The sequence below is a fragment of the Ceratotherium simum genome, chromosome 7 (assembly GCF_057802395.1).
Source record: "Ceratotherium simum simum isolate JZ-2026a chromosome 7, ASM5780239v1, whole genome shotgun sequence".
NCBI lineage: Eukaryota > Metazoa > Chordata > Mammalia > Perissodactyla > Rhinocerotidae > Ceratotherium > Ceratotherium simum.
In genome coordinates, this window is record NC_141906.1 from 25,668,634 (window position 1) to 25,682,602 (window position 13,969).

At 37.6% G+C, this 13,969-nt stretch overlaps 1 protein-coding gene across 1 annotated transcript; it reads left to right on the forward strand.

The window, feature by feature from the left end:
• The first annotated feature begins 4,614 nt into the window (after positions 1–4,614).
• LOC101393022 (olfactory receptor 51I1-like) lies at positions 4,615–5,614 on the forward strand. The gene is given in 1 exon segment (XM_014779708.2): positions 4,615–5,614. A coding segment is annotated over 1 exon segment (945 nt). The 5' UTR covers positions 4,615–4,637; the 3' UTR covers positions 5,583–5,614.
• The last annotated feature ends 8,355 nt before the right edge of the window (positions 5,615–13,969 follow it).

The window sequence follows — 13,969 nt, forward strand, 5'->3', positions numbered from 1 at the left end:
ATTGCAGCCTTATTCACGATAGCCAAGACTTGGAAGCAACCTAAGTGCCCATCAAAGGAGGAATGGATAAAAAGCTGTGGTATATATACACAATGGAATACTACTCAGCCATAAGAAACGATGAAATCCAGCCATTTGTGACAACATGGATGGACATTGAGGGCATGATGCAAAGTGAAATAAGTCAGAGGGAGAAGGTCAAATACCGTATGATTTCCTTCATTAAGTAGTAGATAATAATAACAATAAACAAACACATAGGGACAGAGATTGGATTGGTGGTTACCAGAGGGGAAGGGGGGAGGGAGGAGGGTGAAAGGGATAATTGGGTACATGTGTGTGGTGATGGGTTGTAATTAGTATTTTGGTGGTGAACATGATGTAATCTATGCAGAAATAGAAGTACAATGATGTACACCTGAAATTTTTACAATGTTATAAACCAATGTTACTGCAATAAACAAAAAATTAAAAAAAAAAATTATTCTTGAGTCTTTTGTTCTTAAAAATAATCAAGCCAAAGAGACACATTTTGGGGTAGCAGATTTTGCTCCTCTACAATGTTTTAAAAAATCTAATAAAATTTATCTGGAGATGTCTCTCTATCATCTATCTATCTATCTATCTATCTATCTTTCTATCTAATTATCTAAATATCTCTCTATCTTTCTACCTGCCTTCTCTCGTAGTGTTTTCTCTGTTGCTCTATCTCTCTATGCTCAGTCTGCCTACTGAAGAATCCAGTACTGCTTTTAGGCATAATAAAATGTATTCATCAGGTTTTCTATGATGATTAAGTGAGATAATCTATATCAAAGAACATAAAATGGTCCCAGAAACTTGGTAGGTGCTCAACAAATATCAATTATTCTCTCCCTTCCCAAACACTGGTAATAAGAGACAGCATATTCGGTAGAGATAGACTCTGGAGTCTGGATCATGATAATTACACTCAAGTTTTTATTTTGTAAACATTTTGTCAGTGTATGTCAGCAAGCCTCTTCACCCTTAGAGTCTCAATTTCTTTATTACAAAGGTTTGAAGGTGATGCAAAATAACCTAAAGACTCTCTTAGTTTTAAGACCTTTGATTTAGTGTCTTGGGAATCAATCTGCCCTCATAGCCCTCAGAGCCCCCAGAGTCAACTGGCTATCTCATCTTCTATTCAAATTCTTTTTAGGCAGATGAAAAGCTGGCAAGTCATTACAATCTTCTTTTATAAGCACTTAATATGTGATATTATGTTTCATAGTCAACTGGATCTATAGGCATTTGTACTCCAATTTTATATGTGAGGAATTTGGAACTAGAACAAATTAAATAATTTTCTTAAGGACACTTGCTTGGACAGGGCAAGAAATACTTCTAAATCCAGATCTAAACATAGGGTGACAAATTGACCAAATTTGCAGAAACTAAGGGGTTTTCCCCAGTGCAGGATTTTCAATGTTGAAACCAGTACAGTTCCAGGCAAACCAGGATGGTCACTCTATTTACTTAGCATCAATAATTAGGCTCTTAGTGGTTATGCTGTTTTGCATCTTGAGATCTATTTGGGTTGTGGCATGGTTAGTAGAAAGAGCCTTAATCTAGGAATCAGTGAGAGATAGCGGGTCTGGGATTCAATTCCGCTTTGCTTAACTTACTGAATAGATTCTTTCTGGGTCTCAGTTCCTCTCCTATAAAACAAAGGGCAACACAGTTTTAACTCTTAATTTCTTTAAAACCTCTAAGGGGGAGAAATGCCAGGGCACAGAGGAGCCATCTATTCAAGATTTTTTGCATACCTGCTACTTCAGCCACCTTTCTGAGCTCTGGGGCTTATTGCACCCAAGGGACTCTTAAGTGGAAGGTTTATAGAGCTCAGGGCAGGAAGGAGGTGGAGGCTGGCAGGCAAGTTGGTGCAGAGTCTTCAGTGTTTCCCCTAGTAGAGACTTCACCTACCTCTCTCCTCCCATCCACCACAGCTGCCCTGGAAAGGTAAGTTGAGACTTCAGCTCTTCCTTCCCAGACGTCTGTAGGAACCTCATCCATAGCTACAAAATCCTAAGGTGATTAGAGTACAAATATTTGAAGGAGGAGAGGCTGTCTGTGATAGAAGTTTAGAGATTTTCTTTGCACTCCACTTATGTCCCCAAACTCATATTCTCCATCTGTACCTCTTGGTCCTTGAATCCCTCTATCATGCCCTCATTGTTAACAGCTTTATTCCATGGTTCCAGCATGTATAGACCTAGCTATGCATCTTCTGAGGCTTTTGTTCAGTCTGAATGCTTCAATATGATTAACTCATACTCTAATATTGTCGTTGGGCAGTGGATAAAAGGCAAAAGAAGGGAGGCTTTTTTTTGGGAAACTGAAAGTGGGAAGACAGTATGGAAAGAGGAACCTCAGCCTCTGAATACCCATCTTCATTGCCAATTTATTGGTTCCCATTTATTCAGTACATATCTTGCACCATGGTCCTGAATATGAATTTTAAATGTTTTCCTCTGAATGTTTTTCTACACTATAGATAGGAATATAAGGTATGAAGGAATAAACTAAACTCACAGCTGATATATGGAAAGTTGAGATTAAAACTTAGTTATTTGATATTAGGAGAGTTACTTAACCTATCTAAATTCATTTTACACTTAAAAATGTGTGGCTCAGCATACCTTCTTCCTTATATATTTTATCTATTTAATTAATATTTATTAATTAGAACTATAACTGCTAATCTCTGAGTTCTATTCCAGGCCTCTATGCCCAGTGACTTGGCTAAGCATTAAGGATAAAATGAGAAGAAAAACAGACAATTATGGGAGCTTATAATTTAACGGGAGAAAAAGATTCTAATTAAATAACCAAACAGATATATAATAATTCACTATAATTCTAAAGTGAAAAGAGTCATGAAGAAAAATATGTGTGAGGATGTATAACAGGGACATACAACCATGAGCAGAGAATTAATGAATGACTAGAATAATTGGAAGATGACAAGTTCCCAGGTTGTGCTGCTGATGCTGCTCTATGCCATGGTGAGGATATTTGAATTCTATTTGAATTCTTATTTCAAAAGCTAAGGGAAGCCATTGGAGATTTTCAGTAGGAGGGTAACATCATTTTATTTATGTTATAAACAAATAATTTGGCTGCTTTGTGGAGAATGGATTAGAGAGGGGCATGACACTAAGATGGTTGATCAGCAAGGAAGGTCCTGCAGACATCCTGGTTAAAGATGCTGAGGAATGGATTACAGTTGGAAGTGAGAAAGAGAGGAGAGCCAATGTTAAGTACAATTTGGAAAGGTGGTAACAGATAAATTAAATCCGGGAATGGGAGATGGACAGAGATGTCTCTTAGGTTTATCTGGCTTAAGCACATGGATAGAAGATGATGGATTTCCATGAGATGATAAATATTGGTGAGGATCAAGTATGGTGATTAACCAAGTTCAAGTTTGCTTTTGTTGTATTTGAGATGCTGGTGAGCTATTACAATTGGTAATCCCATAGGGAGTGGGATGCTTGAGTCTATAGCTAGAAGAGAAGTCTGAGCTAGAGACATAATTTGAAATCATTAAAGCATATAGGAGAGATAAGAAGGGCATTATGAGTAGAAAATAATTATGAAGATATTATTTATGAAAGAACAGAGAAATGAGTGATTTACTAGAATAAAATGTGGGGAAAATAAAGAGGGTTTATAATGTTGTTTTTGTTTGTTTCCTATGATAGTACATTATGAAATTCATTCTCAATAAGGAAGAAGTTGGTGTGGGGTAGGACATATCTGAAGCTGATAAGAGTGACCTAAACCCTTGATTCTCAAACTTGGCCGCCTATTGGAATTGCCTGGAAACTTTAAAAAATACTGATTCTTGAGTCCCACTGCCAGAGATATTGATTTAATTGGTATGAATGTGGTCTAGGCAAAGATTTTTTTAAAGTTCCTCTAATGAATCTAACAGACAGCACAGTTTGAGAATCTTCAAACAGAGGAAAAAAACACGTGAACATTCAGGAGAGAAAAACCAAGAGCAACCAGGAGTGGAGGAGCATAGAATTCTGGAATCTCAGTAAATAAGTGAGGAACTCAAGCCACAGAGAAAGAAGAGCTGGAATGATGCTTGAGTGCAGGCAGGAGAGGAGTCACAGCTCAGAGTATAGACAACAAATGTCATCACTTGCATGAAAGGGAATGCATTAGTAAGTGGAGAGAATTAGAAAAGAATTCATGGAGGACATATTGTACCTCACTTCTTAAAGAAGGTGGTGGCTAAGAATTAGCAGAGAGAAGGGCAAAATCATTTTCTGCCACTGGAGAAACATTTGAATCTTTTTGTAAAGAATACAGTGACAGGAAGAATAAAGAATAATGTGCAAAACCAAAGAGTTAAGAGATTTTTAAGGGTAGGATATAAAGCCCAAGACCCATCTGTGGGTATGGTCAGACTACAGAAAGCTTGAGACGTAAACAATGACCCCTAACCTGCTCCTTCCTGATCCTCACATGATCTTTGGTATGGAATCTAAGTATTATTGTCCCTTCCATCCTGAGGACAGTGACCACTCCTCATCTTTACGTCTCCACTGCCTGACCTCACTTTACTCTTGTTGTATTTCCCCAAATGCCGCTCAGTGGCTCTCATGGGAAGTTTGGGGACCAACATCTCAAGTGCTACCAGCTTCACACCAACAGGCTTCCCAGAGATAGAGGGCCTGGAGAACTGGTTAGCTGCCCTCCTCTTGCTGCTTTATGTTATCTCCATAGTGGGCAACATCTTAATTCTCTTCATCATAAAGGAGGAGCAAAGCTTGCACTAGCCAATGTACTACTTCCTATCTCTATTGTCTGCCAATGACTCGGGTGTGTCCTTTTCTACATTGCCCACTGTACTGGCTACCTTGTGCTTTCATGCCCCAGAGACTGCCTTCGATGCCTGCCTGACCCAGATGTTTTTCATCCACTTTTTCTCCTGGACAGAGTCTGGGATCCTGCTGGCCATGAGTTTTGATCGTTACGTGGCCATCTGTCACCCCTTGCGTTATTCTACAGTGCTCACTGATATCCGTGTAGCTCACATGGGCATATCCGTCATCATCCGCAGCTTCTGCATGGTCTTCCTATTTCCTTTCCCTCTGAAGAGGCTGCCCTTTTGTAAAGCCAATGTACCGACTCATTCCTACTGCTTGCACGCAGATGTGATCCGCCTGCTCTGTGGAGATACCACCATCAACAGCATGTATGGCCTGTTCATTGTCATCTCTGCCTTTGGTTTAGACTCAGTGCTCATCTTCCACTCCTATGAGCTCATCCTGTGCTCTGTGCTGGCCATTGCCTCCCAGGAGGAGAGGCTTAAGACACTCAACACATATGTGTCACACGTCTGTGCTGTGCTCATCTTCTATGTGTCCATGGTTAGTGTGTCCATGGTTCATCGATTTGGGAAGCCTGCCCCTGAATATGTGCACAAATTCAGGTCCCTGGTATATCTCTTTGTGCCTCCAATGTTCAATCTTATTATCTATTCCATTAAGACTAAGGAAATTCGTAAGAGGTTACACAAGATGTTACTGGGACATAAGCTTTGATCAGAGAGAAACCATCTGGAAAGCCAGGTACCCTAGCAGTTTGTTGTTATTGCTGATTTTGGGGTACTAGGCTAGTCTATTGGAGGATTTTAATCCCTTTCCACACAAGTACCTACGATTGGGTACCTGCCATTAGTTATATGGGATAGCCTGGCTATATAACCCATAACTCAAAACAACAGGCTGCTCTCCCTTGCAATTAACCATGTCACAGGTTGTCCCAAATGACTTCTCTCAGACTTGGCAAGGAAGAGGATCTTCAATTAGACGCTTTTATTTGTCCCAATATACTAGTAATATTTATTCTGTCAGATATATCTCAAAAACAGACATATGACTAGGGATTATGTTACTTGAAATCATAGGTATCACCCAATACTTTTTTTTTTTAATTTTTTGTTTATTGCAGTAACATTGGTTTATAACATTGTAAAAATTTCAGGTGTACATCATTATACTTCTATTTCTGCATAGATTACATCATGATCACCACCCAAATACTAATTACAACCCATCACCACACACATGTACCAAATTATCCCTTTCACCCTCCTCCCTCCCCCCTTCCCCTCTGGTAACCACCAGTCCAATCTCTGTCCCTATGTGTTTGTTTATTGTTGTTATTATCTACTACTTAATGAAGGAAATCATGCGGTATTTGACCTTCTCCCTCTGACTTATTTCACTTTGCATTATACCCTCAATGTCCATCCATGTTGTCACAAATGGCTGGATTTCATCGTTTCTTATGGCTGAGTAGTATTCCATTGTGTATGTATATCACCCAATACTTTTTAAAGGAATAATAGTTTTCAATGTCTTTAAACTTTAAAAATTAAAGATACACAATAACTGTGACCAACTTTACACTTCTGAAAAAAGTAAGAGTATTCTTGAGTCTTACAAATGGAACATATATGCTTGCCATGCTGACTCTGCTATATAAATCATGTAATACCTGAAATTCAGAAGTTTAAAAGCAGGAAAAGAGTTTTGTGGAAATAAGTCATATATTGCCATCTCAAGTTGTGACTGGGGTGTGGATGAACTTTCTCTAGGGAGCTAGTAAGCACCCTAAATGGAAGTCTAATAGGTACTAGTGACTGATGGTGGGGCAAGTTGACTTCATTAGCATTGGCAGTTTACCCCATGATCTGCTGGATTATAGACTTTCACAGCCTATAGTGAGCAGCCAAGCCCAGAGATTTCAGCACATGTTAGAGCAGAGGAGAGATGGTTGCTGAAGGATATCAGGAAATTCACAGAGCATAATCCCTGGAGAGTAACAGTCATAAAGTGAGAGGAACCCTCTGCAAATTTACACAAAGCTCATACAACACAGACTACACAGGCTTCCAGCCACGTGACAGAGGTAAGCACAATAGTGTAGGGACTTTCACCAGGCAGTGGACAGGCCATGGCATAATTCAACCCTGTTGGATAACTGGGGAAAGCAGATACTGAGGCAAAAAGTTATCATTTTTTAAAAAAGAAATATCCCTTTCCATGTTTTCTCTCACAGGATCATGAAATAACTTGTAAAATAAAGCCATATGGCTTGAGTGACATGATGATGCCCTAAACATAGCAGCTGTATAGATTTGAATCTCTCTCGAATCTCTCCCTCCAGAATGCCAAATTAATTAACCATTACAAAAAACAATAACTGAACAAAACAAAGACTTAGAGATATCTTCAATAATATTAGATGACAAGGAAATCTCAAATATCCTAGAACAAGGTAGGTGCAGCGAGATACAAGAGTAGAAATTATATGGTGGGGAGCAGTGCAGTGAAGGGGAATGACAAACTGTAATCCAACAAGATGCGCAAACACAAAAACAGTCATAAACATTCACCCCCCAGTGGGAGAGACTATACCCCATGCAGAAACCTGGGCAGATGGCTTTCAGGTTAACTGGTGAAACTGGGAAGAGTCCCTACAATGACCAAGTCTTTGTGCCTGTGAGAGGAACAAGCAATGTTGTGGAAGTCCTAAGCATTCGAGAATCTCAGAAATGTACAGGAAATAAGCTTTCCAATAGGATATAACCTCAGCATGAAAGAAATCACGTAAAACAGATAAAGATCACTTGAGTAAGAGAGAAAGAATTTTCTGATGACAAGTGGAAAGACTACAGAGGAAGTAGAAGCAAGAAAGTGCTGCAGCAGCTGAATGAAACATCTGAAGCCCTATAGAGCTCTAAGGCTGAAAGAGAGCAAGGGAGCAAAACATCCTGTAGAACCAAACTTAGCTCTGATACACACAAGTGGCCTCAAAGAGAGGTGCTGCTTTACCTTTTGCACAAGAACAGAGGGAGCCCCAGAGCCAAGAGGCTAGAAAAGCGACCCTGTCATCCCCTCCCAGTCCAGAGAATCCTCCTCCCAGTCACCCTGGAAAATCAATCTTTCCTATACATGGGGACAAAAATTGGATACAAGCTAACTCTGTACACAGTTATGAGCAAAAATGAAACAAAAAAAAAATCAAGGGCAAAGATTTATCCATAGCCCTGAGATTCGATCTTACAATGGGAATCTTCCTTAGTTTTTAAAAGATCATTTTATATCCTAATGCTTCAGTATCTATACCTGAATATTAGAAACCACATTGCTGACTTCAGTTTTTCTTAGGCTTTTTTTTTTATGTGTATATTTTAGCCTCAAAAACAGAAATGTGAAGTCACAGAGTAAGGCAGGAGGATGGGAAGCGTGAATACTTACTGTATCACTGAAAGTGTTTCTATCATCATTTTGTGCAGTGATCCCCTTATTTATTCATTAGGAAACACACATGGAATAATTAATATGAGCCTAGCTCTGTTTTAAGCCCCGGGGAAGGCAAAGGTGATTCCTGGTTCCTGAAAACGAAGAGCATGTGACATACGGAAATGTTTCATTGCGTGGGTCTAACAGCTGAATATGAGTGTGCTGAGTGAAATTCTGAATAAATAAGGCATCACTGCACAAAATGGTGACAGAAATTTCTTTCAGTGTCACACAAGTACTCACTTTTCAGCTCTTAGTTGGATAAGGACCACTGAGGCATGTGCATACACACACACACACTACATATAACTTGTTTATATTGACTACAGATTATAGAGAAATATGTTGAGGAGGCAGAAAATTAAAAGCTCTTATTTTCCTAATATAGAAAAAGTAATCCATTATATATATATATATATATATATTTTATTAAACCACTTTGTTCCAGAGTACTTGGCATTTGTCATTTACCTTTTTTCCCCCAATTATTTTATTGAGGTCATAATGGTTTATAAAAGTGGGTAATTCAAGGTGTACATTATTATTTATCAGTTTCAGTATTGACCTCATTGTGCTCACCACCGACAGTCTAATTTTTATCCGTCACCATACATATGTGCCCCTTTACCCCTTTCACCCATCCTGCCACCCCATTCCCCTCTGGTAACTACTAATCTCTTTTCTTTATCTGTGTGTTTATATCTTCCACATGTGAGTGAAATCATGCGGTGCTTGTCTTTCTTAGTCTGGCTTATTTCGCTTAACATTGTATCTTCAATGTCCATCCATGTTGTGGCAAATGGGATGATTTTGTCTTTTTTTTACGGCTGAGTAGTATTTTATTGTATATGTATACCACCTCATCTTTATTCATTCACCCGTTGATGGGGACTTGCGTTGCTTCCATATCTTTGCTATTGTGAATAACGCTCCGATCAACATAGGGGTGTATAAATCTTTTTGAATTGTTTATTTCAAGTTCTTTGGATAAATGTCCAGCAGTTGGACAGCTGGATCATATGGTGTTTCTCTTTTTAATTTTTTGAGAAATCTCCTCATTGTTTTTCATAGTGGCTGCGCCAGTTTGCATTCCCTCCTGCAGTGTATGAGTGTTTCCTTTTCTCCACATCCTCTTAACATTTATTTTTTGTCTTGATAATCGTAGCCATTCTGACAGATGTAAGGTGATATGTCATTGCAGTTTTTTTTTTTATTGAAGTCATAAAAGTTTATAACATTGTGAAATTTCAGTTGTGCATCATTATTTGTCAGTCACCATACAAATGTGCCCCTTCACCCCTTATGCCCACCTCCGAACCCCCTTCCCTTCTGGTAACCACTAATCAGTTCTCTTTGTCCATGTGTTAGTTTATCTTCCACATATGAGTGAAATCATGCGATGTTTGTCTTTCTCTGTCTGGCTTATTTCACTTAACATAATGCCCTCAAGGTCCATCCATGTTGCTGCAAATGGGACAATTTTGTCTTTTTTTATGGCTGAGTGGTATTCCATTTTGTATATATATACCACATCTTCTTAATCCATTCTTCAATCATTGGGGAGTTGGGTTTCTTCCACATCTTGGCTCTTGTGAATAATGCTTCAATGAACATAGTGGTGCATAAGTCTCTTTGAATTGTTAATTTCAAGGTCTTTGGATAAATACCCAGTAGTGGGATAGCTGAATCATATGGTATTTCTATTTTTAATTTTTTGAGAAATCTCCATATAGTTTTTCATAGTGGCTGCACCAGTTTGCATTCCCACCAGCAGTGTATGAGAGTTCTCTTTTCTCCATATCCTCCCCAACATTTGTTAATTTTTTGTCTCGGTAATTATAGCCATTCTAACAGATGTAAGGAGATATCTCATTGTAGTTTGGATTTGCATCTCCTTAATGATTAGTGATGTTGAACATCTTTTCATGTGCTTTTGGCCATTTGTATATCTTCTTTGGAAAAATGTCTGTTCATATCCTCTGTCCATTTTTTGATCGGATTGTTGGTCTTTTTCTTGTTGAGTTGTATGAGTTGTTCATATATTTTGGAGATTAACCTCTTGTCAGATATATGATTTGCAAATATTTTCTCCCAGTTAGTGAGTTGTCTTTTCATTTTTTTCATGGTTTCCTTTGCCTTGCAGAAGCTCTTTAGTCTGATGAAGTCCCACTTGTTTATTTTTTCTTTCGTTTCCGTTGCCCAACTAGACACGGTATTTGAAAAGATCCTTCTAAGACTGATGTCAAGGAGTGTACTGCCTATATTTTCTTCTAGCAGTTTTATGGTTTCACGTCTTACCTTCAAGTCTTTAATCCACTTTGAGTTAATTTTTGTGTATGGTGAAAGATAATGGTCTACTTTCATTCTTTTCATGTGGCTGTCTAGTTTTCCCAACAGCATTTATTGAAGAGATTTTCCTTTCTTCGTTGTATGTTCTAAGCCCCTTTGTTGAAGATTAGCTGTCCATAGATGTGTGGTTTTATTTCTGGGCTTTCAATTCTGTTCCATTGGTCTGTGTGTCTGTTTTTGTACTGGTACCATGATGTTTTGACTACTGTAGCTTTGTAGTATATTTTGAAGTCAGGAATTGTGATGCCTCCAGCTTTATTCTTTTTTCTCAGGATTGCTTTAGATATTCAGGGTCTTTTGTTTCCCCATATGAATTTTAGGATTTCTTGTTCTATTTCCATGAAGAATGTCTTTGGGGGTCTAATTGGTAATTATAGCCATTCTGATGGTCAAGAGGTGATATCTCATTGTAGTTTTGATTTATATTTAATATATTGCTGTACTTGGTTTGTCAATATTTTGTTGAGGATTTTTGCATCATTGTTCATCAACAATATGGGCCTGTAATTTTCTTTGTGTTGTCCTTGGCTGGCTTTGGGATCAAGATGATGTTGGCCTCCTAAAATGTGGTAGGAAGTGTTCCATCTTCTTCAACTTTTGAAATAGCTTGAGAAGGATAGATAATAAATCTTCTTTGAATCTTTGGTAGAATTCTCTAGGGAAGCCATATCGTCCTGGACTTCTGTGTTTTGGGAGATTTTTGATTACTGTTTTAATCTCTTTACTTGAGATTTGTCTGTTCAGATTCTCTATTTCTCCTTGATTTCAACCTTTAGGTTGTATGAGTCTAAGAATTTATCCATTTCTTCTAGGTTATCCAATTCATTGGCATATAGTTTTTCACAGTGTTTTCTTATAATCTTGGTATTTCTGTGCTATCTGTTGTAATTTCTCCTCTTTCATTTCTAATTTTATTTATTTTTGCCTTCTCTCTTTTTTTCTTAGTGAGTCTGGCTAAGTGTTTGTCAATTTTCTATGTCTTTTCAAATAACAAGCTCTTACTTTCATTGATCCTTTCTACTGTTGTTTTTGTTTTTTTTTTTTTTTGGTCCCTATTTCATTTATTTCTGCTCTAATATTTATTATTTTCCTCCTTCTGCTGACTTTGGGCTTTGTTTGTTTTTCTTCTTCTAGTGTTTTTAGGTGTAGTTTAAGATTACTTATTTGAGGTTTTTCTTGTTTGTTGAGATAGGCCTGTTTTGCTATGTTTCCCTCTTAGAACCACTTTTTCTGCAACCCATAAGAATTTGTATGTTGTATTTTCATTTTCTTTTGTCTCCAGATATTTTTTGATTTCTCCTATTATTTCTTCATTGATCCAATGGTTGTTCAGCAACATGTTGTTGAGTCTCCACATATTTGTGACTTCCCAATCTTTTTTCTTGTAGTTGATTTCTAGTTTCATGGCATTGTGTTCAGAAAAGATGCTTGGTGTGATTTCAATGTTCTTAAATTTGAGATTTGCCTTGTTTCCCAACTTCCCAACTTCCCTATCTTTGAGGATATTCCATGCACACTTGAGAAGAATTTGCATTCTGCTGTTTTTGGATAGAGTGTTCTATATATTTCTGTTCAGTCCATCTGATCTAGTGTTTTATTTAAATCCACTATTTCCTTGTTGTCTTCCTGTCTGGAGGATCTATCCATTGATGTAAGTGGAGTGTTGAGATCTCCTACTGTTATTGTCTTCTGTTAATTTCTCCCCTGAAGTCTGTTAATAATTGCTTTTTATACTTTGGTAATCTTATGTTAGGAGCATATATGTTCATAAGTGTCATTTCCTGTTGGTGGAAAACCCCTTTTATCATTATATACTGCCCCCTCTTTGTCTATCATTGTCATTTTTATCTTGAAATCCACTTTGTCTGATATAAGTATGACAACACCTGCTTTCCTTTGTCTGTCATATGCTTGGAGTATTGTCTTCCATCCCTTCACTCTGAGTCTATGTTTGTCTTGAGAGCTGAGATGTGTTTCCTGCAGGCAGCATATTGTTGGGTCTTGTTTTTAATCCATCCAGTTACTCTGTGTCTTTTGGTAGGAGAATTCAATCCATTTACATTTAGAGTGATTATTGATATATGAAAACTTAATACTGCTAATTTATCTGTTATTTTCTAGTTTTTCTATATTTCCATTCTTTCTCTTCCTTTGCATTTCTGACTGCCATTTCAGTTGTTGGTTTTCTGTGATGATGTTCTCAGTTTTCTCTTTATTTATAAATTGTGGCTCTGCTCTGATGTTTTGTTTAGTGGTTACCATGAGGTTTGTATAAAACATCTCATTGATGAGATAGTCATTTTCTGATAGCTTCTTATCTCCATTAGCCTAAGCAGGTTACATCCCTTTCCTTTTCACCTTCTGAGTCATTGTTGTCACAAATTATTCTATTTTGTATTGTGAGTTTGTGAGTAAATTGAATTGTTTATAGTTATTTTTGATACTTTCCTTCCATTTATCTTTGTGTCATAATTATGTTTGCTAACCTGTTCTAATAGAGAGCTGCAATTTTCTGGTTTTGTCTGTCTATTTATCTCCTTCCTCAAGGCTTCGTAAATCCTTTCTTTTTTTTTTTCCAAGTATAGGGGGGGTGTCATTTCATGATTATTTCTTGTAGTGGGGGTCTTGTGGCAATGAACTCCTTCCACTTTTGTTTATCTGGGAAGGATTTTATTTCTCCATTGTATCTGAAGGATAGTTTTGCTGGATAGAGTATTCTTGGCTGAAAGTTTTAGTCTTTCAGAATGTTGAATATATCATGCCATCCTCTCCTAGCCTGTAAGGAGAGAAATTTCTGCTAAGAAATCTGTTGGAAGCCTGATAGGGGTCCCTTTGTAGATTATTATCTTCTGCCTTGTTGCCCTTAATGTTTTTTCTTTGTCATTGGCTTCTGCCAGTTTTACTGTTATATGCCTTTGGAGAAAGTCTTTTTATATTAATGTAATTAGGAGTTCTCTGGCTTCAAGTACTTATAAGTCCACTTGCTTCCCAGGTTTTGGAAGTTCGCAGCTATTATTTCTTTTAATAAGCCTTCTGCTCCTTTCTTCCTCCCTTCTCTCTCTGGAATATCCATAATCCATAAGTTGCTTTTCCTAATTGAGTCAGATATTACTCGAAGAATTTCTTCCTCTTTTTAAAATCTTTAGTTCTCTCTCCTCCTCCACCTGAAGCATTTCTATATTTCAGTCCTCTAAATCAATCAGTAATTCTGTCCTCTATAATGTCTGCTCTAGTTTTTAAGGATTCTAGATTATTTTTTATCTCATTAA